General features: G+C 43.6%; 1 protein-coding gene across 1 annotated transcript in view; it reads left to right on the forward strand.

Annotated features, from left to right (window-relative positions):
- LMTK2 (lemur tyrosine kinase 2) overlaps positions 1–27072 on the forward strand; it is a 1522811-nt gene that overhangs the window by 701043 nt on the left and 794696 nt on the right. The window contains exon 5 of the mRNA XM_044089711.1: positions 1761–1879. Coding sequence (XP_043945646.1) covers positions 1761–1879 — 119 coding nt within the window. The remainder of the gene's footprint in view (positions 1–1760; positions 1880–27072) is intronic.

Genomic DNA, 27072 nt, shown 5'->3' on the forward strand with positions numbered 1-27072 from the left:
TATGGTATTCAACCCATATGTTATGACTGCAGTTGCATTCTTGAAGGACATAGTTCAGTTTTGTACCTACCATAAATGTAGATGTCCGATAGATATGCAACTGCAGTCAGATTTTCCCTCCCTCCTTCCCCTCTTTTCTTTCTTTTGGGTCCATTCCCCCTGTCCCTTTTAGCTGGGGGTATCTCCTATGGTGTATCTGTTTATTACTGTTGTGCATGTCTGGAATTGTTTATCCATTCACCAAATTTAGCCTTCCTAGGAGGGCACCTGGCATCTGGGGCAAGAAACACTGAAGAAGATGGCGTCGGCCGATGCCTTTATACTCCAGCCGTTGTGGCGTTGGAGAGGAGGCGACACCAGCTGACGCCGGACCCAGACTTTGGAATTCGGCCGACCGAGGGCTGCCTGAGGCAGGACAACCCATATGTTATAACTGCAGTTGCATATCTATCGGACATCTACATTTATGGTAGGTACAAAACTGTACTTTTGATGTCCTAACCACTGACTTTAAACTGCTTTCATCAAGATGTTCAACAGTTTGGTCATATGGAAGGTGACAGTGACCTTAAGCCTTTGAAGCTGGCCAGTTGTCATACTTTTGTTAGGATATAACCCGTGTAGCTTTAACTACTGCAGCAGTGATCTGCTGTTATCAAAAGTTTACTTACAGAACTTTACTTTGCTTACATTCAATGTTAATAGACCACTTTAATTTACATCGCACCAAGGCAGTTAGAGAAGACATCCAACTGTTTATTTCTTATGCAGCTTCCACACTGGGTCAAATAATTTCCGAAGCATCCTTATCTAGGTGGCTGTCTAGAGTGCATTACCTTAATGTACTAGTCTTAGAACAAAACCCTTTTGGCAAAGCCCAAAGCTTTTCTGTAGGATCCATTGGAACTTCTGCAGCCTTTAGAAACTCTTCACTTTAAAGTATTTATACAATATCAGCATGATCCTCATTACATACCTTTGCCAAGGTCAAAGGCTTCCTTTGGGGCTACTATTTCTTAAGGGCATCCTTTCACAATTTCATCCAGGAAATTTGGTAGCTGGGGATTCTGTCCCATCAGTCAGAGTAGCTGGATGGGGTAATGTAAGATGCCATAACACTGGATCTTCATTATCCCTAGCATGTCTACATCAAGAACCCACTCTCCACCACCTGCTAAATTCTCATGTCCCTTGTTGGTGTCATTCAAACCTAGCAGACCTAACCTGAAGCCATTTTCTCTCTCATTTCCTAATTCCTTAGAAGTAGACATTGTGTTCTGGGTGTATGTGGCAAGCTCTGGCTGATGTCTGATGAATCAGAGGGGACATGTGCACTGTGTGAGTAGGGAAGGAGATTGTACACTTGGGAGTGAAGTCTGTGTGCTGAACTGGGTCTGTCTTTTGTCAAATTTCCCACTAGTTCAAGTGGATCGAATAGGGATAATGAAGAATCCAGCATTATGGTAAGTACATAACGTCTGTTTTAGCAGTCCTTTAAGGGTCGTGCTAGACATTGGCATGCTGCAGTGTGATATTTGTGTACTAAAATTATTTCCTTAACATAAAGAAGCAACTTTATAGCTTTTAATGTGACCTTGGTTTGGGAGTCTAGAAATCGTCCTTCATCTGTTATGCTTTCTTCTTGCTGTTATTTTTAGCTTGGGTTATCAGTGTGTTAATAAGTTTGACATTTTTTTGTTTTGGTAAAGAAGTTGTGCAATACTGATTTATCTCATAGATATTGCCATTTTTTGGGGCAGGTTCTTCTGGGAGAAATGTGCACAGATAATGGCCTGTCAAAAGTAACTGTAAAGGAGCTGAAGGCAGTTGCAACCACAGAAGAGCAGACAGAGTTTCTGAAAGAGGGAAAGCCATACTGGTAAGACTTGTGCTCTGTGTCAAACGTTCTGAAATGTTGTATTCAGTGTTCTTCATAATGCAACCCAGTAGCAACTTAAAAGCTGTTTTGTTGTTCTGCACTGCATCCTGTTTTGGCTAAGTAGTTGGCTTTTAAATTTTCAGGCATATTGTCTGACTGTCATGCTCACAAAGCTGACTTTGACTGTGCGCTTTACCTTGCAGCTGGATTTGAGGCCATGTACAGCTCACGAAGAAGGTGCTGTTTTATTTGTTGCTGTAGAGCACACTTTGATAAACTGTTGTGATTTATCTCATCCTGGCAGTTCTGCTATGTGTATTTTTAACTGGTCATGCTGATGAGAATCAGTGATATCAGAGGAAAGCTGAAGGGTATTTCAGGTTGTGACACTTCAGTTTTACATTTCATCTCACTCCTTTGCATCTGTGTAGGTTGGCTGTCACTGCCCTGCCTCACCACATGGACAGCTTCACTTGTTCATCCCGCTAGCCTTGTGTGTTTCTGCTGCAAAAAATTTGAGAAGTGTAACAAAGGCTCTTGTTTTGGTTTGGCTCTGGCTTAAGCTTCCAAGAAATGTGTTTAAATGCCTGCAGCCACTAACCTTTGTAGACTTGTTAGCCCCAGCTGAAACTCATTATTGATGTGTACTTTCAGAGGTTAACATGGGATGTTATGTTGTCCTATCTCGCCTTCGTTCTTACAATGATGGGTTCGGAACCAATTCTCTGCTCCAATTCAGCCGAATACATAGCTGAAAGTCTCAAACTTGGCTCTTGGCAAGTAGGTATCCCACAATGCAGTGGTGTAATTCTCCAGATCTCGTTTGCCGCTTTACAAGGTTGGATGTGCTCATCTTGGCCGTGGCTAAGTTGTAACAAATTTTTCTTATATTTCCTGTAATACTGTTCTATTTTATAATATATAGCTTAGTTTTCAATCATATTTAAATCATTGTGCCTTTTATTGCATTATAGTTAAATAGTTGTAGATGTTCTTCATGTTTCACTGTTGCAGTCATCACATTTGGGTTATCTGCTTGCAGTAGCCCTCAGTTGGCCTGATTATCAAAGTCTTGGGTCCTGTGTCAGTTGCTGTCTCATCTTCCATTACATCAGGTAGTCAGGGGTATAAAGCATACAGTCGACGCCATTACATCAGTCTTTCTTGCCGTGAGGTGCCCAAAGCAGAAGCAGTTCGCAAGTGCTGGTTGGCCAACTCCTGAAATTTTCGTTTTTGAGTTTCAGATACGAAGTCTTCAACTAAGCTAAGTACATTTTTCTTGCTCTAAACCGATATCAGTAAAAGTTAACAATTGTATTTCTTGTGGAAAGCAAATACCTCATAAAGATTTTCATTCGTACTGCATTCCTTACTTAGGCCCAGACCATGATGTACCTTGCTGTCGGTTTTGTGCATTATTCAAACTTCGTACTATTAGTCGTCGGTTCATTTTCGCATCTAAATATTTTGGTACTCGGTTCAATTATCCAGAAATGGCTTCGGTAAGCCACCCAACTACCGACATTCCAAAAAATCACAAAGATAAAGACAGAGACAGACCGTATAGATCCAAAGCTGCCGACGACACTTCTCCTAAGCTAGTCGCCAGTTCGCCAGTACTCAGTGAGGTGCTTTTGCAGCCCCTGATACCCGGTACTTCAGATTCGCAGGCCTCTACTGAGACCCATTCAGAGTCTGGTATGCCGCGAGATGCTTCTTCGACTGTGGAACGTGCAGATGTCTCTACCTTGAATGGGTCCAGAGTCGCTGTGCAGGCACCAGCTTCTGAAGGTGTATTCAGGCCTACTGACTTGCATCGCCATCTTCTTCTTCAAGGCCTAAAACTCGATCCATGCCTAGAAAACTGACGCCCAGACCGCATGGTCAGGCTCCTGTGCCTAAAAAAACAAATGATAAGAATGGCTGAAGACTTTATTACTTTAATCAGGGGAAGCCACCCTTCCCCCTCTAAGAGACCTAGGACTGATTTTCCTTCTGATTCTTCTGATCAGGATTCTGAAGTTTGTGTTTTCTCTAATGACCAGGATTTGCCCTTATCTACCTATGAGGATTCTGATGCAGAGGACTCCATTCCCCCTGCTTCCCCTCCAGAGGAATTCTCTTTTAATAAAACCTTGCATACCCTTAGGGAGCTTTTTCGCTGGGAAAGCCAGGATTACTCTGACTCCAAAAAGAGGCTTAGGGAATTCTTACTCCTGCCTCAACACAGGCCTTTAGCTATCCCTCCTGTACTGGACATTGTAGCTGATGCCTTCTCGGAATCTAGCCTGGCCCCTGACTCTTTACCTGCTGCTCCCAGAAAACCTGATAGGTATTACAGGGTGCCTGACTCTCACAAGTTCCTCTTTAAAAATCCTACTGCGGATCCTGAAACCATTTCGCAGGGACCCAAGGGCATTAAGGCTACTACTGCCAAAAATCCTACCCCCTCTGGTAGAGATTCCAGGGCGCTGTATAGATGGGGTAAGAAGGTATACACTTCTGCAACCTTGGCCATTAGGGCCTTAAACTGCCAGTTTCATATGTTAAAGTATCAGCAGCATATTATTGGATTGCTTAAATAGAAAATTATGTTGATTCCTGACTGTGCTGAAAATAAAGATTTACAGGATTCAATGCATTCTGCTGAACAAGTTGGAAAACATACTTTGCAATGTGGTTTTGATTCATTAGCGGCATCTTGCAAGGCTGCTGTCACTGGGTCTGTACTTAGAAGGGATGCTTGGCTTAAGGAGCAATCTTTGCCAGATCATGTTAAAGCTAAATTACTGGATGCTCCCTTAAACCAAGACCACCTGTTTGGCAACAAAGCAGAAGAAGTATTTAAAAAGATGGAGGAAAAAGCTAAATCTGTGCAAGCTGTTAAAAATTTCCTGCAAGTACAAGCTCCCAGATTTAGTAGGCATTGGCCCTCTAAGAATTGGTCCTTTCCTGCCTCTTTCAGGCCTTCTCAGTCCAAACCCAGAACTAGCAGAACACCCAGGCTTCAGTCCCAAGGTACTCACAGGCCTAAGCAGTGGGGGGGCTCCCACTTCCAAAGCAGGGCATAGTAAGGCTCCCCCCTATGGTAAACTGTCTCAATGACAACTTTAAACCTCCCAAGCCCTGCTCAACTGACTGTTCCTTTAGGGAGAAAGACTGCCCTGCATGCAAAAAATTGTAAACTCATTACCCAGGACAAATGGGTTTTAAATATTGTTTCCCAAGGATACAGATTCCACTTCCTCTCCTTACCATCCCCAAACGGTTGGCCAGACCTACCCCCAAATCAGTGGGCAGAGGCTCAAAAGCAAGTTCTCTCTCTTTTAAGCATCAGGGCTATTCAACCTGTCCCAGAAGAAGAATGGGAGCAAGGTTTTTATTCAAGACTTTTCCTGGTACCCAGAAAAGACAATTTCTGGCGTCCTATCTTGGACTTGTCTATCTTAAACACATTTTTGGTAATCACAAAATTCAAGATACTAGCTCTTCATCAGCTGCTTCCAATGCTAGGCAAAGATGCCTGGTTGGCAACACTGGATTTAAAGGAAGCCTACCTGCACATCCCAATAAGGGAATCTTGCAGAAGTATACCTATGCTTCAGAGCAGGCTACATGCACTATCAGTTCTCTGCACTGCCCTTTGGCTTATCTACTACGCCCAGGGTATTCACAAAGTGCCTAGCTCCAGTCATTGCATTTTGCAGGCAAATAAATATTCAAATATACCCATACCTGGAAAGCCAGGACATACTATTAAATCATCTGGCATTTGTAAAGAAATTGCTAACATCTCTGGGGTACAGTATAAACGAAAAGAAATCACATCTTGTACAATGTCAACAAATTGTATTCCTGGGAGCAAGCTTGAATACAACTTCCCAGATGGCCTACCTCACGCCAGAGAAACAAGTTCATTTGACAGTCTACTTCAAACTACTGGCCGCAAAGTCCCAGCTATCTGCAATGAAAATACTACAACTCCTGGGGTTCATGGCCTCTTGCATTTTACTAATTCCATATGCAAGACTGCATATGAGGAAACTACAATGGTATCTAAAAAGCCTATGGTGTCAACATTCTCAGGATCTAGAATCAATTATTCCTATCATACCATGTCTACAAATAGAGTTCCTTTGGTGGGCAGAGGCCTGCCACCAAAACAAGGGACTGCCATTCACTCTACCCCCTGCTGCCCAAACCCTAACAACAGACGCATCAGGCTATGCATGGGGGGGGGGGGGGGCTCACTTGGCAGGGTACTGCATTCAGGGCAAATGGAACCCAAATCAAATGCATCTGCATATCAATCAAAAAGAAATGTTAGCTGTACAGAATGCTCTGACAGCCTTCAAGGACCACATTCTTTCAGGACAATTACTGGTAAAGACGGACAACACCACTGTTATGTGGTACATAAACAAGCAGGGGAGAACCCACTCATAACCTCTCTGCAGACTAGCCATGGCTGTGTGGAACACAGCCTTGAGCTACCAAGTGCAACTACAGGCTCAATTCCTGCCAGGAAAGCTAAATACAGTGGCAGATGACCTAAGCAGAAATCTCACGGACCCACACGAGTGGAAACTGGAACCAAAGATATTAAACATGTTGAGAAACAAATGGGGGCGCCCAGAGATAGACCTGTTTGCCTCACCCCAGAACTACCAGTTGGACAAATTCTGCACAAGGACTCCCCACAAACAAGCTTGGAAAGGGGTTGCCCTGTCCTTCACCTGGAAAAATCTATCGGTTTATGCCTTTTCCCCTCTGCCTCTCCTCTCCAAGGTACTACTAAAGATCAAACAGGACAAACCAAGGACAATACTGATTGCACCAGACTGGCCATGCCAACGCTGGTACCCTCCCTTGCTCAGTGTGTAACTGCTGGCACCATGGCACCTGCCGAAGACCCCTGCCCTGCTGTCCCAGCAGGAAGACCAGATTCTGCACCCACAGCTTCAAACCCTGAACCTGGCAGCCTAGCTAATAACCTGATCTCTCCGTTACCATCCCTCAGTAAGCAAGTGATGGATGTCATTCTGGAGGCAAGGAGGCCTAGCACTAGAAAGTCCTATGCTGAAAAATAGAAGATATTCTGTTCCTGGAGCCAAACTCGGGGGATGGACACAGCAGCACCCGATTTACCCCATATTCTTCAATACTTAACTGAGATGCTTCACAAGGGCCTTTCATTTTCCTCCATCAAAATTCATGCCTCAGCCATTTCAGCTCATTGCAATACAGAACCACCCCTCTTCTCTCATCCACTTGCTGAAGCAATTCCTCAGAGGGGCCAAAAACGTAAGACCACCCAGGAGAGCCACTACTCCTCCCTGGGCCCTTAACTTTGTATTGGAAAAGCGCACTCTTCCTCCCTTTGAGCCAGCTGCAAATGCAAAGTTGAAATTCCTTTCTTGGAAAACAGCCTTCCTTCTAGCCATCACTCCGACAAGAAGGGTGTCTGAATTAAAGGCCCTCATGCCAGTGGAGCCTTTCATCATCTTTCATGCTGAAAGGGTGTCCTTCCAACCTTCTTTTCTAATCCACAGGACAAAGGGGAACGAATAGTACAAGATGTGCACAGACATCTTAGGTTTTACTTGGACAGGACTAAGCCTCTCAGGAAATCTGAACAGCTGCTGGTTGCATTTGTTGCAGGGGCAGAAGGGAAGGCCATTTCAAAGCAAACCATTTCTAAGTGGATAGGCCATTGCATTCATTTCTGCTATAAGCCCCATGGAAAACCTACCCCACAGGGGATAAGACCACATTCAACCAGGGCTGCATCTACCTCAACAGCCTTTCTCAGAGGTGTCCCTACCAGGGACATCCTAGAAGCTGCTACCTGGAGTTCTGTACATACCTTCACCAAGCATTACCACTTGCCAATTTTTTCTAAATCCAGAGTGGCTTTGCCACTAAAGTCTTGCAGGGCCTTATAGCTGGTCCTGATGCTATCTAATTACCTCCTCCCATCCTTAGCTTTGGGAATCTACCCAAATGTGATGACTGTAACAGTGAAACACGAAGAACATAGTACAGTTGTGTACACTTACCATAAATGTAGATGTTCAAGTGTATTCACTGTTGCAGTCCTGATTACCCTCCCTCCAGCCCCTCTGACTTCTATTGACTATACCTCTATTCTTGTTTACTATGTTTAAAGCTTTTCGTTGTTATTTGCTTTTTTGTTGGACCACTGATACACCTGAATCAAGCGTTTTGCTAAACAAATACGATAGTCCAACACAACTGTAGCAAAACACAAGAACACCACTTCACCTGGATGTTAACAAAGGAAGCCAGCTGCGTAGATCAATAAATCCAATAAAAGTTTATTAATGTGACTGAACAATTGGTCAAGCGCTTTCACTCGTCATATACGAGCTTCATCAGAACATATTGCACTTTCAAGTGTATCTTTTTAAATGTAAAATGGCGCCAAAATCTTCTTAACCTTAAAGTTGTATATACATAATGTATAAAATATAAAATATATATATATAAAATTAATACATATTAAAATTCTTTGCTGATGTGATGTATAATTGCATAAACTGTTAAAACATTTAATTTTTCAACATTAGTACAGGTTTAACAGAAATATAATCATTAATGCCTGGTGGAAACATAGCATCTGAATACAATTGCCACCAATATTCTCTGTATGCTAGCAGATTCTTAATATTACCACCTCTTGGGTCTACCTTGATAATGTCCAAAATTGCAAACTTAAAGTAATGTTCATTACCATACTTATTAATATGTCTATATAAAGCATTCTTGGTGTCATTGGTTCTAATGCTATACCCGTGGGCATATATTCTCTTCTTAAACTGTCTTTGAGTTCTCCCTATGTAATATGCTGGACAGCACATGCATTTAGCCATGTATATTAACATGCTGGTGTTACAATTTCCTTTCTTAAATTTAACAATAGTTTTGTTAACATTATTTAAAATAATGCATGTGTCTTCCAAGATGTCCTTACATTGTTTACATGCTCCACACTTCGTGGTGTGTGCATCTTCCCTTTGATAGATCTTATTACCACATTCTAAAAGATTCTTTAAATTTCTACCCATTTTGTATACAAATCTGGGTTTATTCCCAAGGATACTTGTTAATTCAGGTTCACTAAAAAATATATGCCAATTCCTGTCCATAATTGACTTTACTGCCTGTGAATGTGGCCCATATTCAACAACACATGCTCTTTTATAGTTCTGAGTGTTTTTGACTTCACTTAAATTCTGCTCATGTGAGTCTGTCTTCTTCATGATGTCATCATTCCTTGTATGCTTACTATTTAACCCAAAAATAGGTGTATATTTATTTCCCCATTCTCCAATGACATATTCCTTGATATTTGACATCATTTTCTCATCATACCCTCTTTCTCGAAATAGCATAGTGATGTATTCCACCTCTTCAATCATATCCTCATATTCCGATGTCATTCTCAGTGCACGGACTAATTGTCCTTTGTATATATTTTGTTTGAGCAATTTTGGATGGTTGCTACCATAGTCTAGATAGGAATTGGTATACGTGGCCTTTCTATGTATCCTTGATTTAAATTTTGTCCCATTCATTGATACTAATGTGTCTAGGTATGCCACACCATAATGGTTGTGTTCAGAGGTGAATTTTAAATATTTACTACTACCATTAAGGTACTGAACAAAATCTTTAAATGAATCTTGGTCACTGTTCCATAAGATATAAATATCATCTAGGTAACGGGAATAGTATATTATCCTGTCCTGGTACTTACTGTTGAAGATGTAGGTTTCCTCCCAGTCGAGTAGCACTAGATTTGCATATATGGGGGCACAAGCTGCCCCCATGGCTACTCCGTTGGTCTGCCTGAACATCTCCCCCTCAAAAAAGATGTAATTGTGGTCTAATACTATACTCATCATCTCTGCTAGTAGTCTTATTTTGTCCCACGTCAATTTGGTGTGTTTTGCCATACTATTAGTAAAAGCTGTAATTCCATCGTCGTGCGGAATACACGAAAACAGGTCCACCACATCTATTGATGAAAACACTAAATTCTGACAGTCAATGTTAACAGGAAAGTTTTTTAGAAATTCCCAGGAATCTTTTACTAAATGTTTAATTCCAGAATATACTGGTTTCAAGTATGTGTCAATCGCTACCCCTAGGGGATAGGTTTTGGACCTACTACCTGAAACGATAGGGCGAAACGGGGGATTCAAAGGGTCTTTGTGTACCTTTGGAATACCTACAATGGTAGCCATATAAGGATGGTCAATGGACAAATATTGATGTAACTCATCAGTAATTCTTTGCTCCAAAAGGAAGTCTTCTAAATACATGTCAATTCTCCTGTATGCTGTGTGCACTTCATTAATAGAGACTTCCTCATAATTCCCTGTATTATGTAGGATATCATGTATTGTTGAACTGTACACTGAGTTGTCAAATAAAACAACTCCCCCGCCCTTATCAGGTTTCATAATACGTACACTACTGTTGTTACGCAGTTCTTTTAGTAGCAGTATTTCATCTTTAGTAAGATTATTTGTAACATTTTTGCCTATAGCTTTATTCTGGTATTTATATAATTCTCGGGAAACCTTCTTTTCATACCCTTGAACCATCAGGTTATTAGGCGGTATGAAACAACTTTTCTTCTTTAGTGTAAAATGTTGATCTGTGTTGGTCTCACTGTTGCCAAATAGTATAGCTAAATTCAACTTCCTAGCATATTGTTTTAACTCACTAACACTGTCCACAATGTTGAACCTAGTCGTTGGAATAAATTTCATACCTTTAGATAAAAGTCTAAAGTATGTCAAATATCAAGGAATATGTCATTGGAGAATGGGGAAATAAATATACACCTATTTTTGGGTTAAATAGTAAGCATACAAGGAATGATGACATCATGAAGAAGACAGACTCACATGAGCAGAATTTAAGTGAAGTCAAAAACACTCAGAACTATAAAAGAGCATGTGTTGTTGAATATGGGCCACATTCACAGGCAGTAAAGACAATTATGGACAGGAATTGGCATATATTTTTTAGTGAACCTGAATTAACAAGTATCCTTGGGAATAAACCCAGATTTGTATACAAAATGGGTAGAAATTTAAAGAATCTTTTAGAATGTGGTAATAAGATCTATCAAAGGGAAGATGCACACACCACAAAGTGTGGAGCATGCAAACAATGTAAGGACATCTTGGAAGACACATGCATCATTTTAAATAATGTTAACAAAACTATTGTTAAATTTAAGAAAGGAAATTGTAACACCAGCATGTTAATATACATGGCAAAATGCATGTGCTGTCCAGCATATTACATAGGGAGAACTCAAAGACAGTTTAAGAAGAGAATTTATGCCCACGGGTATAGCATTAGAACCAATGACACCAAGAATGCTTTATATAGACATATTAATAAGTATGGTAATGAACATTACTTTAAGTTTGCAATTTTGGACATTATCAAGGTAGACCCAAGAGGTGGTAATATTAAGAATCTGCTAGCATACAGAGAATATTGGTGGCAATTGTATTCAGATGCTATGTTTCCACCAGGCATTAATGATTATATTTCTGTTAAACCTGTACTAATGTTGAAAAATTAAATGTTTTAACAGTTTATGCAATTATACATCACATCAGCAAAGAATTTTAATATGTATTAATTTTATATATATATATTTTATATTTTATACATTATGTATATACAACTTTAAGGATGTTCTTCGTTCCACATTGCTGCAGTCCTTACTATTGGGTAGTCCGCTGTCCAGTCGGCCCGAATACCAGAGAGGGCTGACGCCGGTCAGGGCGCATTAGACTCACGCGGGTACGTCAGGGTACTAATGCGCATGACCGACGCCATATCCTCAGTCTTTTTTGCCGCATGGTCCGATGCAGAAGCAGTTTTGCGAGTGCAGGTTGGCGTTCTGAAATATTTCCAAAACCGGAGTTTCAGACCGAATCAGAGTTGGCTAAGTACCCGCTGGGGAACATTTTGGTTTTTCTTGCCTCAGTATTTAACCGGATGTCAGAAAAAGTGAATAACTGTATTTCTTGTGGGAAACAGATACCTCATAGGGATTACCATACCTTGTGTATACCTTGTTTAGGCCTGAGCATGACGTTGTTGATGCCGCTCTTGTGCTAGGTTTAACAAACGCACTATTAAGAGGAGGTTAGACTGTGCCAGGTTAGTGTTTGGGAAGCTGTAATTATAAAATGCCGCCGGATGCTCCGACGCTCGCGGCCCAAGAAGCGCAAGGACAAAACAGCTGCCTGGGGTTGATGAACCGCAGTCCCGGACGCCGGTTCTTTAGAAGGCTCAGTGGAGCCAGAGGTTTTGCCAGGAGTTTCTTTGGAGTCTCAGGCAGAGACTTTACTGTTACAGGATGTGCCTTCTCAGGAGGTAGGCCAGGCTGAGGGGCTTCTCAGGTAACTGTTCTTCCCTCTCTTCCCAAGGTAGTTAGAGCCTCTCCTTCTGTTGCCAAAACTTCTTTGAGAGGTAGGCCAAGTTTAGCTTCAGTGGGGGCTTCTCCTAGCACTTCAGGTTCTGTGCCTAAGAAACATATGCTTAAAATGGCAGAAGATTTGATTACTATGATTAGAGGTTCTATGCCCCCTCCTGATAAGAGGCCTAGGGTGGAACCTGAGTTTGAGTGTTTGGAACAGTATTCAGAGGCTTCAGAGTCTTCTCATGGAAGATTTGCAGGAGTTTCCACATTATTCTGATTCTGATGTGGATGATTCCACTCCTACAGCTTCTCCTCCTGAGGATTTCTCATTTTCAGAGACTCTGCATTCCATGAGAGAACACTTTAAATGGGAAGGCCAAGATTACTCTGATTCCAGGAAAAGGCTTAGGGAATTCTTATTTTACCCCAACATAGGCCCTTAGCTATACCTCCTGTGTTGAATGTGGTGGAAGATGTTTTTGCAGAGGCTTCCTGAACCCTGGCTCTTTGCCTCCTGCTCCTGTTAAACCTGATAGGTACTATAGGGTGCCCAAAGCTCATAAGTATTTGTTTAAGAGTCCTAGGGCGGATCCAGAAACTGTTTCTCAGGGGCCTAAAGGTGTTAAGGCCTCTGTGGTTAGAAATCCTGTTCCCACTGATAAAGAGGCAAGGGCTTTGGATAGGTGGGGAAAGAAAGTGTATACTTCTTCCACTCTAGCCATGAGAGACTTGAATTGTCAGTTTCACATGCTAAAATATCAAAATTATCTCCTTTCACAATTGAAATCTAAGGTGGATGCTTTAGCGGAAGGTATTGAGTGTAAAGAGTTGCTGGATTTAGTTCATGTGTCTGAACAAGTAGGTAAGCATTCTTTGCAATGTGGTTTTGATGCTGTACAGGCCTCTTCGAGGGTGGCTGCTACTAGTTCTGTTCTTCGCAGGCATGCCTGGTTGAGGGATCAGAATTTAGCTGAGCATGTTAAGACAAGGATTTTGGATGCTCCTTTACAGTCTGATGTGTTGTTTGGTTCGCCTGTGGAAGCAGTTTTAAAGAAAATGGAGGACAAAGCTAAGTCTATGCAAACTGTTAAAGATTTTTGCAGGTGCAGCCACCAAGTTTAGTAGAAATTGGCCTGCTAAGGGGTGGACATATCCTGCTTATGACTCCCAGTCTAGGGGTAGGTCTAGACGTGGTAGGGGCAGAGCTCAAGGTTCTTTTAGGCCTAGAACAGGAGTTCACCTGCTCAGACGCCTGGTGAGGGCAGGGTCAGTCCTTTCGTAAACAGACCCAATGACCTGCCTTTTCAGCTGCCAGAAGATTCTCGCCTGGCAGCTCCTTTGGGAGGAAGACTGTCTCTTTTCAAAGAAAATTGGGATTTAATTACTCAAGACAGATGGGTGTTGGATATCATTCACCACGGTTACAGGTTTTATTTCCATACATTGCCCCCTTTCAAAGGCATGCCAGACGCTCCTCCTCCACAAAGAAAAGAGGCTCACAAGCAAATCTCTCAGTTACTCCAGATGGGGCCATTCAGCCAGTCCCTGTATCAGAAAGGGGCCTAGGATTTTATTCTCGCCTGTTCCTAGTACCAAAGAAGGGGAACACGTGGAGACCAATTTTGGATTTATCTCTCCTCAACACTTATCTGGACATTCCAAAGTTCAAGATGTTGACGTTACAACAGCTTTTACCTCTGCTGGGCAAAGATCACTGGATGGTAACTTTAGATCTCAAGGAGGCTTATCTTCATGTGCCTATAAGGCTAAGTTGCAGGAAGTATCTGCGTTTCGAGCTGGGCATTCTCATTATCAGTTCTCTGCATTGCCCTTTGGCTTATCTACTGCCCAGAGTATTCACAAAGGTTCTGGCTCCAGTGATAGCTTACTTCAGGCTACAAGGAATTCAAATCTATCCTTACTTGGACGACTGCCTGATTCTGGCTCAAGAAAAGGAAGACCTTCTACAGCATCTGGAATATGTTATAGCAGTGCTAAGATGCCTAGGGTATTCTGTGAACGAAATAAAGTCCAGTCTAGTACCCTCTCAAGACATGTGCTTTCTGGGTGTGAGACTGAATACAGCAGCCCGGATGGCCTTTTTAACCCCGGACAAACAAAAGAGTCTGTCACATTACTTCCATCAACTATCTCATCAGTCCGCGCTGACTGCAAGGACAGTCCTTCAAGCATTAGGGTTCATGGCATCTTGTATTCTGGTGCTTCCCAATGCCAAACTGCATATGAGGAAGCTACAATGGTATCTCAAAAATGTATGGACACAGCACTGCCAGGATTTGGACACTGTCATTCAAATAATACCTTGCCTTCAAAAAGAATTTTTGTGGTGGGCTCAGGAATGTCACCTAAACAAGGGACTCTCTGTGACCCGCCAGAGGCGAGTCAGATTTTAACGACAGATGCCTCGGACATTGCTTGGGGAGCTCATCTAAATGGAAAGTGGATACAAGACAAGTGGCCTGCCAGACTACAGCATCTACATATCAACATGAAGGAGATGTTAGCAGTCCAGTTTGCATTAATGGCTTTCAAGGAGTTACTTCTTCCAGGGCAGGTGTTGATTCTAACAGACAACACAACTGTCATGTGGTACATCAACAAACAAGGGGAACACATTCTTACCCATTGTGCAGGCAAGCAATGATTTTATGGGAGACTGCGCCAGCTTGCAACTAACTCTTCAGGCAAGGTTTCTGCCGAGCACAGAACTCCTTAGCAGATGTGTTAAGCAGACAAATCATGGATCCCCACGAGTGGAAACTGGATCTTCATGTATTTCAAAGGTTGACAGTGTCCTGGGGAACTCCAGACATAGATCTGTTCGCTTCTCCACTAAACCACCAGCTGCCAAAGTTTTGCACAAAGAGGTTACATCACACAGCTTGGAAAGTGGATGCTCTCTTTCAGTTGGGAAAATCTTCATGTGTATGCATTTCCACCTCTTCCTCTTCTTCCAAAGGTGCTTCTAAAGGTCAGACAAGACAAGCCAAGGATGATTTTAATAGCTCCAGATTGGCCTCGCAGCACTGGTACCCATTACTGAGGAGTCTAGTAAAGAAGCCTCCATGGCCTTTACCCTTGATTCCGCACCTGTTGTCTCAGAGAGAAGGCCACCTGCTCAATGTCAAGCTTCGCTCTCTTCATCTAACAGCATGGCATATTCTGTTTTGAGAGACAGCCGGTCTCAACTTCCTCAACAAGTTTTAAATGTGATTATGGAAGCTAGAAGACCTAGTACAAGGAAAGTGTACGCAGAAAAATGGAAGAGATTTTTATTTTGGAGTGCAGCAAGGAATTTGGATATTTCTGAGCCTAATTTGAGTGTGGCTCTTCAATATCTTACTGAGTTATTGGACAAAGGTTTGTCCTTCTCTTCCATTAAGATTCATGCTGCAGCAATTTCAGCTCACTATGATTGTGACCCACCATTGTTTTCATCCTTTGTTCAAGCAGTTTCTCAGAGGGGCAAAGAATATAAGACCCCACGTGAGCTCCTACTCCTGCTTGGGATCTCAATTTTGTGTTGGAAAAACTTACTCTACAACCTTTGAGCCTGCGGTACTGCTGATTTGAAATATTTGTCATGGAAGACTGCTTTTTTGTTGGCTATTACTTCTGCAAGAAGGGTTTCTGAGTTGCAGGCCCTTATGGCAGTAGAGCCCTTTCTGATTTTTCATAAGGATAGGGTATCTTTACGCATTAATCCTTCCTTTATGCCTAAGGTGGTTTCTAGTGTGGCTTTAAACCAAACTATTCATTTGCCCACTTTCTATGCAGATCCCCAAAATAAAGGGGAAAAGATTTTGCACACTTTAGATGTTCATAGGCAGTGCTATTATTTAAGCAGGACTAAGGACTTCAGGCAGTCTCAGCAGTTGTTTGTTTCTTTTGCTTTGAGTTCTCAGGGCAAGCCTGTGTCTAAGCAAACTATTTCTAAGTGGATTGGGTTTTGCATTTCATTTTGTTATTCCCATCATGGCAAGGAGATTCCAGCTGGGATTAGGCCTCATTCCACTAGGGCTACTGCCACTTCAACAGCATTTCTAAGGCGGGTGGCAACTAAGGATATTTTGGAGGCAGCTACATGGAGTTCAGTGCATACTTTCTCTAAGCATTATCACCTTCCTCTCTACTCTAAGTCTAGGGCTGGTTTTGCCACAGCTATTTTGCAAGGCATGTTGTCAGCTCCTGCTTCTTTATGATTTGCCAGCCTCCCTTACCTCTGCTTTGGGATTCTACCCAATAGTAAGGACTGCAGCAATGTGGAACGAAGAACATAGTACAGTTTTGTACCTACCATAAATGTAGATGTTCGAGGATCCACATTGCTGCAGTCCAATTTACCTCCCTCCTTCCCTCTGTGTTTAGGGGTGGTTGTGTAGGTGAGGTTATATGTTTATATTTTTGTATATTTTGTATATATTGTACATATTTTTGGTGCAGGTATTTTGGGCCTTGTCTTTTTAGGGTCTTCTGACATCTGGGGCAAGAAAAGACTGAGGATATGACGTCGGTCATGCGCATTAGTACCCTGACGTACTGACGTCAGTCTAATGCGCCCTGACCGACGTCAGCCATATACTCTGGTATTCGGGCCGACTGGACAGCGGACTACCCAATAGTAAGGACTGCAGCAATGTGGATCCTCGAACATCTACATTTATGGTAGGTACAAAACTGTACTTTAAGAAGATTTTGGCGCCATTTTACATTTAAAAAGATACACTTGAAAGTGCAATATGTTCTGATGAAGCTCGTATATGACGAGTGAAAGCGCTTGACCAATTGTTCAGTCACATTAATAAACTTTTATTGGATTTATTGATCTACGCAGCTGGCTTCCTTTGTTAACATCCAGGTGAAGTGGTGTTCTTGTGTTTTGCTACAGTTGTGTTGGACTATCTTTTTTGTTGGAGGTGTAACCTTGTATATAACTGCTTCCCATTATGGGGCCACCTGACATCTGGGGCAAGAAAAACTGATGTAATGGCGGTGGCTGCATGCTTTATACCTCTGACTACCTGACATCATGGAAGATGAGACAGCAACTGACGCAGGACTCAAGACTTTGATAATCAGGCCGACTGAGGGCTACTGCAAACAGATAACCCAAATGTGATGACTGCAACCCGTGAATACACTCGAACATCTACATTTATGGTAAGTGTACACAATTGTACTTTTTATTCCCTTTGGCGTAGCTTTTGGCCGTCACCTTGTAGGCCTATCTGTATCCCTTGCAGTGGTTGTTGTTTCTGTCTGTCCTAGTTTATTAGTAGCTCGTTTAAGTTAGAGGGCTTATAGTTAGTTTGTTGTTTTGTCTGGGAAATAGGGCCATTTGAGTTAGAGGCCCTATTTTTCTCCCTGGTTGTCTGTCTCCTTCGTGTTTCCCGTAGTTATTACTCAGTTTAGTTTTAAAAGTTCCATAGTTAAAACTTTTTTTTTTGTTTTTATGTGGTTTTATCTTTATTATGTCTAAAGACCCAAAAGAAAGGGAACATAAGCCTTTGGGCTTTAAAAAATGCCAGAAGTGTTCACAAAAAATGAACATCACAGATGGACATGTCATATGTGTTTATTGTCTTGGTGCAATTCATCTACAAGAAAATTCTACTTTTTGTCACTCTTTCAGTGCAAGGGTTCTTCAAGAAAGGAGAAACAAATTGATTCTTAAAGGGCTCTTAAGACCAACTTTTGAGGAAGCTCTTCATATTTCTTCTTCCTCTTCTTATCTCCTTCTTCCAAAAAGGAAAAATCCCAGAAGAGACAATCACCTGCAACATCGGCTCAGTCGGAGCTGCCAGTGAAGCTACCAAAACTCTCTATGGCCACTACCTCCTCGGCTCCACAGTCCTCAGAGCCGTTGGAGGTCATACTAATTGACAAGCCTGGTTCTTCAGTTCCAAAGTCCTCTGAGCCACAAGATACCTCTTCTCGGAGCCGGTCCATGGATATTTTGCCGGTAACTCCGACATTGAAATCTCCCATTCTGTATAGGTCTTGCTCTCCATCCCTATCCCCCAGGTCTACCAGGAGCTTATCTGATGATGGCATGGAATGGGTGGTGCGCAGACTCTTGAAGTCGCCAGCGCTAACTAAATTCTCTGCTCCTACCCATTTGGTCTTGAAGCCTACTGTACTGATTGTACCCACTGTTGTTCCTCCTCCAAGCCAAGCTGGACCTTCGTAGCCAGAGTGCTTGCTACCACTTACTGTAGACCCGTTGATTCAGAGACCCCACTTCGGTGTTCATGGAGCCGACTTCTGCTCCGACACTCTCGGCGCCGTCTGGATTTTCAGCCCCGATCTTCGGTGTCTAGCCCATCCCTCGGAGCATTGGCCCGGGTTAGCTCGGCTCCAACATCGGCCTCATGTCTGATCTCACTGGTTTCGGTGCCTTCCTCTGTCTCCTCGGAGCCGCGAGAGTCTTTGGAGCCAGTGGGATTTGCCTTTGAGCTGATGAGGAGTGTGTTGTCTACCCATACAGCACCACAGAAGGCTACTACCACTCTTCCCCTAAGGCACTGGCCACTCTCTCGGCACTACCCACTCCACAGGACAGCAGAGACCCAGAACCTCAGGATCCCCCATTGGGCGAACCCCTGTCTTCCGAGGCCTCCCCAGAATATCCTTCTGAGGAGCCACCTCGGAAGAGGACTTGCAAGAGGAAGCACGTAGACTCTCCAGATGAGTCAGTCACTTCAGACACTGACCTCGAGGAGTCAGAAGGGCCCCACGATTGTCCTCTGATAACTCATTTGCAGATATTCTAGAGTTACTGAAGCAGAGAAGCGGCTGGCAGGCCACCACCCCTTCTGAGGAGGATTCAGTGTACCTGAAGGCTTTTGAGTCTCAGCCTTCTGCCTCCTGGGTGTCTCCACTTTTCAATGAGCTAATGGACCTGGCATGGGAGTCACCTGACACAATGGAACCAGTCCCTCGGAGGCCCAACAAATTCTTGTCATCTCCTTCGGGAAAGGATTTTTCTCACCGAGGGGGTACCTGTAAATGCTATGGTGGCAGCAGCAGCCACCAAGAAGGAACTTTCAGAGACATCCTCATCTGTTCATCCTCTGAACAAAGACTTTCGAACTATGAACAGATATGGGAAGCGTGCCTTTTCATCAGTGACATTTTCACTCCGATCGCTGAACTACCTATCTCACTTTACAAGGCTACAAAGAGATCTCCTGAAAGAGCTAGGAGATGCTCTACAAGGTACATTAGCTGTGGGGGTGAATGAGAATGTCTCCTCCCAGCTGTCCACCTTAAATTCCATTGTCAATTGCTCCATGAGGCTGATATCCTACACAGCTGATGGAGCGAGCAGAGCAGCAGGTTCCGGGGCTTACCTTAGGAGACACTCCTGGATGCGCTTGTGCAATTTTGCGTAGCCCTTTAAGTCTACTTTTACTAATTCTCCTTTTGATGGTTCCTCACTCTTTGGACTCAAAGTAAAAGACACTCTCACCCGGTGCGAGCAGGAAGGAAAAACTCTCACTGCCGTTGGAGTACGTTTTTTTATACCTTCAAGACCTTATCCTAAAGGTCAGAAGAGTGGGAAAATGTGGTTCAGATGATCCCAGAGAATTTTCCAAGACGTACACATTGATTCCTTCCCCAGGGGCAGAGGGGGAGGTAACTATGATCGACTCCGCCCCAGAGGCAGAGGGGGCCCGCAGAACCAGGGTGACCGTGATTCCTTTCGCACACGCCCTTATCAGCGCTCCTGAAAGGAGGCCCAACTGCTCTACTCTGGAGGCAGTCGGGGGACATTTATCCATATACCCAGAAGCCTGGCAAACTATCACAAGAGACAAATGGGTACTGCAAATAATATCCAGAGGATACTCCGTTCCATTTTCCCATCCTGATCAAAAGACCAGAGCAATCCCAGATGTTCCACCCAATCTAAGGGAGCAAGCAACTATAGAGATTCAGAAGTTGCTGCAAAAGAGAGTCATCCAAGAAGTCCCCACAGACCAAATATGATTCGGAACTTACTCAAGATTCTTTTTAGTGCCAAAAGAACAGGGGACTGGAGACCCATATTAGACCTAAGCAAATTAAACGAATCTGTCAAGAAGTCAAAGTTCCGAATGGTGACACTGCAGTCTATACTTCCCTTTTTAGGGAAAGACTATTGGATGTGCTCGATAGACCTTCAAGATGCTTACTACCACATAAAAATGGACAGGACATTGAGAAGGTACTTAAGCTTCCGGCTGGGAGCCAATCACTTCCAGTTTCGAGCTATGCCCTTTTGTCTCACTACAGCCCCCAGAGTGTTCACCAAATGCATGGCAGTAGTCACGGCTCACCTGAGACGTCTAGGATTCTGAGTGTTTCCCTATCTAGACGACTGGTTCCTATCTGCCACCACCAAGCATCTACTCCAACAAGCCAGGGATCTAACTTTGGATGTTTGCAATCAGTTGGGTATTACAGTCAGCTTTCAAAAATCTGCCTTGTTGCCCTGTCAGCATATTACATTCATAGGTGCAGAACTAGACACCACCTCTATGGTAGCACGTCTTCCAACAGAAAGAGTTGTAGCACTCAGACAGCCGATACTTTATCTCCTACCCAAGACCAAAGTGAAAGCAAAGTTAATTGTAAGATTACAAGGAACAATGGCTTCCACAGTAACCCTGGTTCCTCTTGCCAGAATGCAAATGAGGATCCTTAAATGGCTGCTGTTCTCCCAATGGTCACTTCAAGAGCTTCCTATGTCTCACCTGATCAGAATAACAGAATCATGCACGAACGACTTAAGATGGTGGAAACAATCCAGTCATGGGACCATAGGGAGACCCTTTGTTCCACAACAACTCATAGCTACGGTGACCACAGATGCCTCCCAGATGGGGGGGGCATTATCTGGGAAGAAAAGTCCAAGGTACATGGCAAGAACACGAGGCTCACTTGCATATAAATGTCCTAGAGATGAGAGCAGTGCTTCTTGCATTGCAAGCACTTCACGACTCTCTTCCTATAGGGACAATTGCGATACAGTCAGACAATATGTCTGTGGTTTGGTACATAAGCAGGGGCAACCAGATCTTACCCCATTTGTCACAAGGCCCTAAGAGTTTGGCAATGGGCAGTTTCCTCCCAGTGCTTTCTAATAGTAATGCACATTCAGGGAAAGTCCAACGTGATAGCAGACAAGCTGAGCAGGGCAATTTTAATGCCTCACGAGTGGTCTCTCAATCAGATTGTAACGGAAATGATTTTCTGAACATAGGGTCTGCCTTGCTGCGATCTGTTTGCCACTCCCATGAATGCCAAGTGCAGCAAATACTTTACCCTAATTCCCCCCTCTGGGGGAGACATTTGGCCCTCGGGACTTCTGTATGCCTTTCCTCTCATACCCAGAGTCATTCAGAAAGCACAGTACTTGGGAAGCAGGATAATTCTCATTGCCCCTTACTGGCCTCGTTATGTTTGGTTTCCCTTCCTTTTCCTCATCTTCAGGAGAAGCCTTGGACTCTGGACCCAGTTCCAGACCTTCTGACTCATATGCCAGGTGTACTTCATCCTTCTCTCCACACCCTAAAATTGACAGCTTGGCTGCTTCTCTTCCCAACTTAGTCAGGCTTCAGAATTTTACTCCTGCAGTTAAACATATCTTAATTTCCTCTCATAAAGCTTCCACTAGAAAACTGTATTGTAGCAAATGGAAAAAGTTTTCTGTTTGGGCTCAAAACAGGAACAGTGATCCTTTTTCTGCACTCATCCATTCTTATTTTGGAATTTTTGGCGGAACTTTTTCAGCAAGGTTCAGCTGCAGCAACCATTAGGGTACAACTTGCTGCAATATCAAATTTCCACATTGGTGATTCTGTCTCCTGCTTAATGTCACGCAGGTTGTGTAGAGCCTTCTTGAAAGGTGCCTCCTTATTAAGACCTCCCTTTAAGGAACCCCTTTCTCCTTGGGATTTAAATTTTGTTCCGTCTCACCTGACATTACCACCTTTTGAGCCCTCATCATCTTCAGACCTCAAGTTCCTTATAGGTTCATAGGTAGGTACTAGGCTATCTGCCCGAGGGCATTTGTAAGCCTAGCCAGAGTGTGTCGGCTTTTGCTGCCCCATGAATTAACTGAGCCTCTGTCAAAAAGAGCCAATGAAGTGATCCCAGGGGTATATTTTCTTTTACCCATCCACTCGTCAAGGTTTCTCTTGAAGAGTGTTAATGAGGGGCTGTGCCTAATGTAGTTAGGAATTTTGTTCCAAAGCATGGGGAGTCTCTGTGACAGGAATCTATCCCTCCAACAAGTTCTATTTATTGTTGTTGCGAGGTTTAGCTCACTAGAGCGAGTGGCTCGCAGTGACTTGGATTTCTTTAGGTGGAGCATGTCCATCAATTCTGAGTTGGACATGGCTTTGTAAGTCAGGCAGAGATCACCTCTGAGTAAGCGATATGCCACTGAGTACAGCCGGAGTTTTTCCATTCGGGCTGCATAGTGCATATGTTTGAGGCCAGTAATCCTCTTGGTGAGGTAATTTTGTGGTCTTTCCAGCTGTTGGAAGTGTCTTGTGAGGTACATCCCAAATGGGGCATTGTACTCTATGATGGGTCTGATGAGTGACTAGTAGAGGGGCACTATAACCTCTTTATTTCTAGATGCGAACCGTTTAGTAATTAGATGGGCTACATAGAAGGATTTCATAACTACGTTGGCAATATGATTGTCAAAGGAGTGATAACTATCTACCTGGGTCCCCAGATCTCTTATTACCTCTTCTGTATTAAGGGGGCTGCCACCTATGTGGTAATTCATGGGTGTTTTGTTTTTCCCCAATGGGATGACTATGCATTTTTTTGGCATTTAGCTTGAGACCATGACTTTGACACCAGGTGCCCGTCTCAGTAAAGCCCTTTTGGAGAATGTCCGTGTCAGACGGAGAGTTAGTTATGGCTCCCAGTTTGCAGTCATCGGCGAACTTGGTTAGCCATAGTCCTCCTGTGTTTGCTTGTACTTCTGAGAAGTATATGCCGAACAGTAGGGGTCTCCCAGGACCGAGCCTTGTGGGACACCACTTGTGACTGGTTTAGAGTCGGACCTGGAGCCCGCTATTTTTACTGTGTGAGTTCTGCCTGTAAGCCAGTTGACAACCCATCTCGTGACATAGGGGTTTATGTTCAGGCTGGTGAGTTTTTCTATAATTCCCGAGTGGGGAATGGTGTCAAAAGCCTTAGCGAGGTCAAGGTAGGCTGTGTGAACCACCTTCCCCTCATCTATGGCCTTGGTGACTGTCTCGAAGAAGTCAACCAGGTTAAGTAGGCATGATCTTCCCTTAGCAAAGCTGAACTGGGTCGGGTCAAGTGTTTGGTGGTTCCCAATGTCTTTGTTAATGAGTTCCATGATGATGCGCTCCATACCCTTGCAGACCAGGCTAGTCAGGCTTATGGGGCGATAGTTACCATGGTCAGTTGTGGCCCCTCCTTTGTGGAGCGGAATAACCGTTGCTGTGTGCCATTCTATGGACACGTGGCCTGTGGAGAGGCTGAGGGTGAACAGTGTATTTAGGTGGGGGGTTAGTTTGTTCTGTATTTCGTGCAAGTTGCAGCCTGGGACACCATCTGGCCCCATTGACGCTGTGCTTTTGGCTTTTGAAAGGGCTGTTTTCACCTTTGTGTCTGTGATTTCCGGGACACTACACTTTCCGGTATTGTTGTGGGCCCTTTCGGGGGTGAGAGGGGGGTGAAGTTTGCACTGAATCTATCTGCCAGGATGTTGGCAATATCAGTAGGTTCAGTATAGTTTGTGCTGTTTTGCACTAGCTCAAAGCATATCTGCGAGTTGCCACTTAGATTCCTGACATTGCTAAAGAAGGCTTTGTGGTTATCTTTCAAATCCTTGGCTATTTTTCTTTTGAAGTTAGCCTTGGATGGTTTTATGAGGGAACTTAGTTTCTTACTGATACTGATCAAGGGTGTTTTTCCTTCTTGGGATTTGCTTTTTTTCTGAACTAGTTTCTTCCTCCTGTTGTATAGCCTGTTTATGGCAGGGGTCCACCAGACTGGTTTCCTTCTCTTAGGGGAGTGAGTCTTGGTTTTGCTCGATCCATGCATCCTTGTAGGTGCTCATAGAGTGCATTTGTAAAGGTTCCTGCATCTTGGACACTGTTATCCTTTAGCGTGGGGGATGTGAAACTTACCACCTCTGTCTTAAGTAAGGTGAAGTTTGCTATAGAAAAGTTTTTCACTGTGGTTTCCTTGGATGGGGCTGGTGGTGTGGTGCGGACATCCAGAGTGATTAGTTTATGGTCTGATCTAACCAGTGATGGGTTGACCTCCGGTGCGGAACACCTGTCGCCCATCTTGGTGATGACCAGGTCCAATATGTTTTCACCTGTGGTAGGGGAGTTTACCAGCTAATCCAGGGCATTTGAGTTGATAAATTCCAGGAAGCGCTGGACCTGGGAGTTTGTACTTAAGTAGTTTTCCCAGTTAACGTTAGGGTAATTGAAATCGCCCAATATCAGGGTGTTCGGTAGGACCTTCATGTTTTCCAGTGTCTCCAGAAAGGTGGAGTGGTGGTCCTGGGTCATGGAGGGTGATCTGTAGCAGGCCACAATTTGCATTGCAGATTTGCCCAATGTTAGTTGCACATGGATGATCTCCGAGGTATCATGCTGCGCCACTAACCTGGAGGTGTAGGTATCCTTGATGAATATGGATACACCCCCTCCTTTTGTGTTTCGGTCCATGTTCTGTGGTCGAAATGTGTGGTATGAGTTGTAGCCCGGTAGTGCCGGGGTGCCCTGTGGAGCCTTGAACCAGGTTTCAGTTGCTGCACAGATGTCGACGTTCTCCATACTGAGGAGTGCTTCGAGCGCGTGCATTGTGAGATTTTAAACTCCTGGTGTTGAGTAACATAACCCTCATTTTTTTATTTGTGCTGTTTACGGAGGTGGGTTTGACTGAGCCTTGCCTAAAAAAGGCACTGTGGAGGCAGCAAGAGCCTTGGCCAGTAGTCGAAAGCCTAGGGGTTATAGGTGCAAACCGTCTGGCTTGTCGAGCATGTCGTCCCAGGCTGACAGACACTGGATCCCCTTTGAATGACACCAGAAGCTTAGCCAATTGTTGAAATTGATAATTTTTTCTTTATACTGCGGTATCATTCCTGGGCTACATGATCAGAGTTTTCTTCCATATTTCTTTTCATGTAGTCCAGGGAGGTAAGTCTCAGGTCATTCACACCAACATAAACAATGACAGAGTCATATTTGTACTTGTTCTGGAGTGACCTGAGTGCTTGTGTTATGTGACGGATTCTGGCTCCCGACAGGCAGCTAACAGTGACCTTTTCCTTGTCCAGCCTAGTGAGTGGGATGTCAGTGTGCCTGACTATAGAGTCGCCTATTACTAGTGTGTTAGGTATGTTATTTCTCCTTAAGGGTGGTGATTGTGCGGCACACTGATTTTGTGTTTTATGTGTTGTCTGGTTTGTAACGGGAGGTGCAGTTTTTTTGGGTGTCTGCTTTGGAGGTCTCTGATGCTTTTGCAGGTTTTTATTTAGAACCTCCGAGTATGATTTTGTGTATTTATGTGTATTTTTTGCCAGTGCTGGTTTAGTATGTCTGTGTGAGGCTGGAGGTGTGGTGCAAGTGTTAACCTTCTCCTCATGACTGCCTGTTCCAGTCTTGGGTGGAGAGAGCGTAGGCTCCAATTTAGCCATATAATTGCATCTCTCACATATGTTAATGTTTTGTGGTAGAAGGAGAGGGTTTCCTGGAAGACCTTGTTTCTGGTGGCTATAACATCTGCCAGAAGAGTATCAGAGTTGCAAGCTCTTTCTATTAAACCGCCATATTTGATTTTTCATAAGGATAGGGTATCCTTGCGAACCAAGCCTTCATTCTTACCCAAAGTTTCTTCTCCAACTAATATAAATCAATCTATTGAGCTTCCAGTGTTCTTTCCTAATCATAGCAACAAGGCAGAATACAAATTACATCAACTAGACATGCATAGATAACTCAGATTCTATTTGCATAGGAGCAAAGATTTTAGAAAATCTGACCAGTTATTCATATCCTTCTCTGATGCAAAAAAGGGTATCTCGTTTTCTAAAACTATTCTTTCCAATTGGCTCTCAAACTGTATTACGTTCATCTATACCACAAACAACAGAGATTTACCATTCAAAGTGAAGTCTCATTCCACCAGAGCAATGGCTACATCACCTGCCTTTCAAGCCAGAATTCCTATGGATAATATTTGTGCAGCAGCTACTTGAACCACTCCTTATACTTTTATCACGCATTACAAAGTGGATTTGGCCTCCAGGGACAGGGCCTCCTTTGGTTCCACAGTGCTTAAAGGTACTCTCGTGAGACACGCAGGGAAAAGGTGCTAGGGACACTGTCCCATCATTGAAAGAATGAAGGCAAGATAGGACAGCATAACATAAAAAAGTTATGTACTCACCATAACGTTCCATGATGATCTTCGTGTTTCACTGTTGCAGTCATCACATTTGGGTTATCTGCTTGCAGTAGCCCTCAGTCGGCCTGATTATCAAAGTCTTGGGTCCTGCATCGGTTGTTGTCTCATCTTCCATGACGTCAGGTAGTCGGGGGTATCAAGCATGCAGCTGATGCCATTACGTCAGTCTTTCTTGCCGTGTGGTGCCTGAAGCAGAAGCAATTCGCTAGTGCTGGTCGGCTGACTCCTGAAA

The sequence above is a fragment of the Protopterus annectens genome, chromosome 12.part0 (assembly GCF_019279795.1).
Source record: "Protopterus annectens isolate FY-2018-M chromosome 12.part0, PAN1.0, whole genome shotgun sequence".
In the NCBI taxonomy this organism is placed as follows: domain Eukaryota; kingdom Metazoa; phylum Chordata; order Ceratodontiformes; family Protopteridae; genus Protopterus; species Protopterus annectens.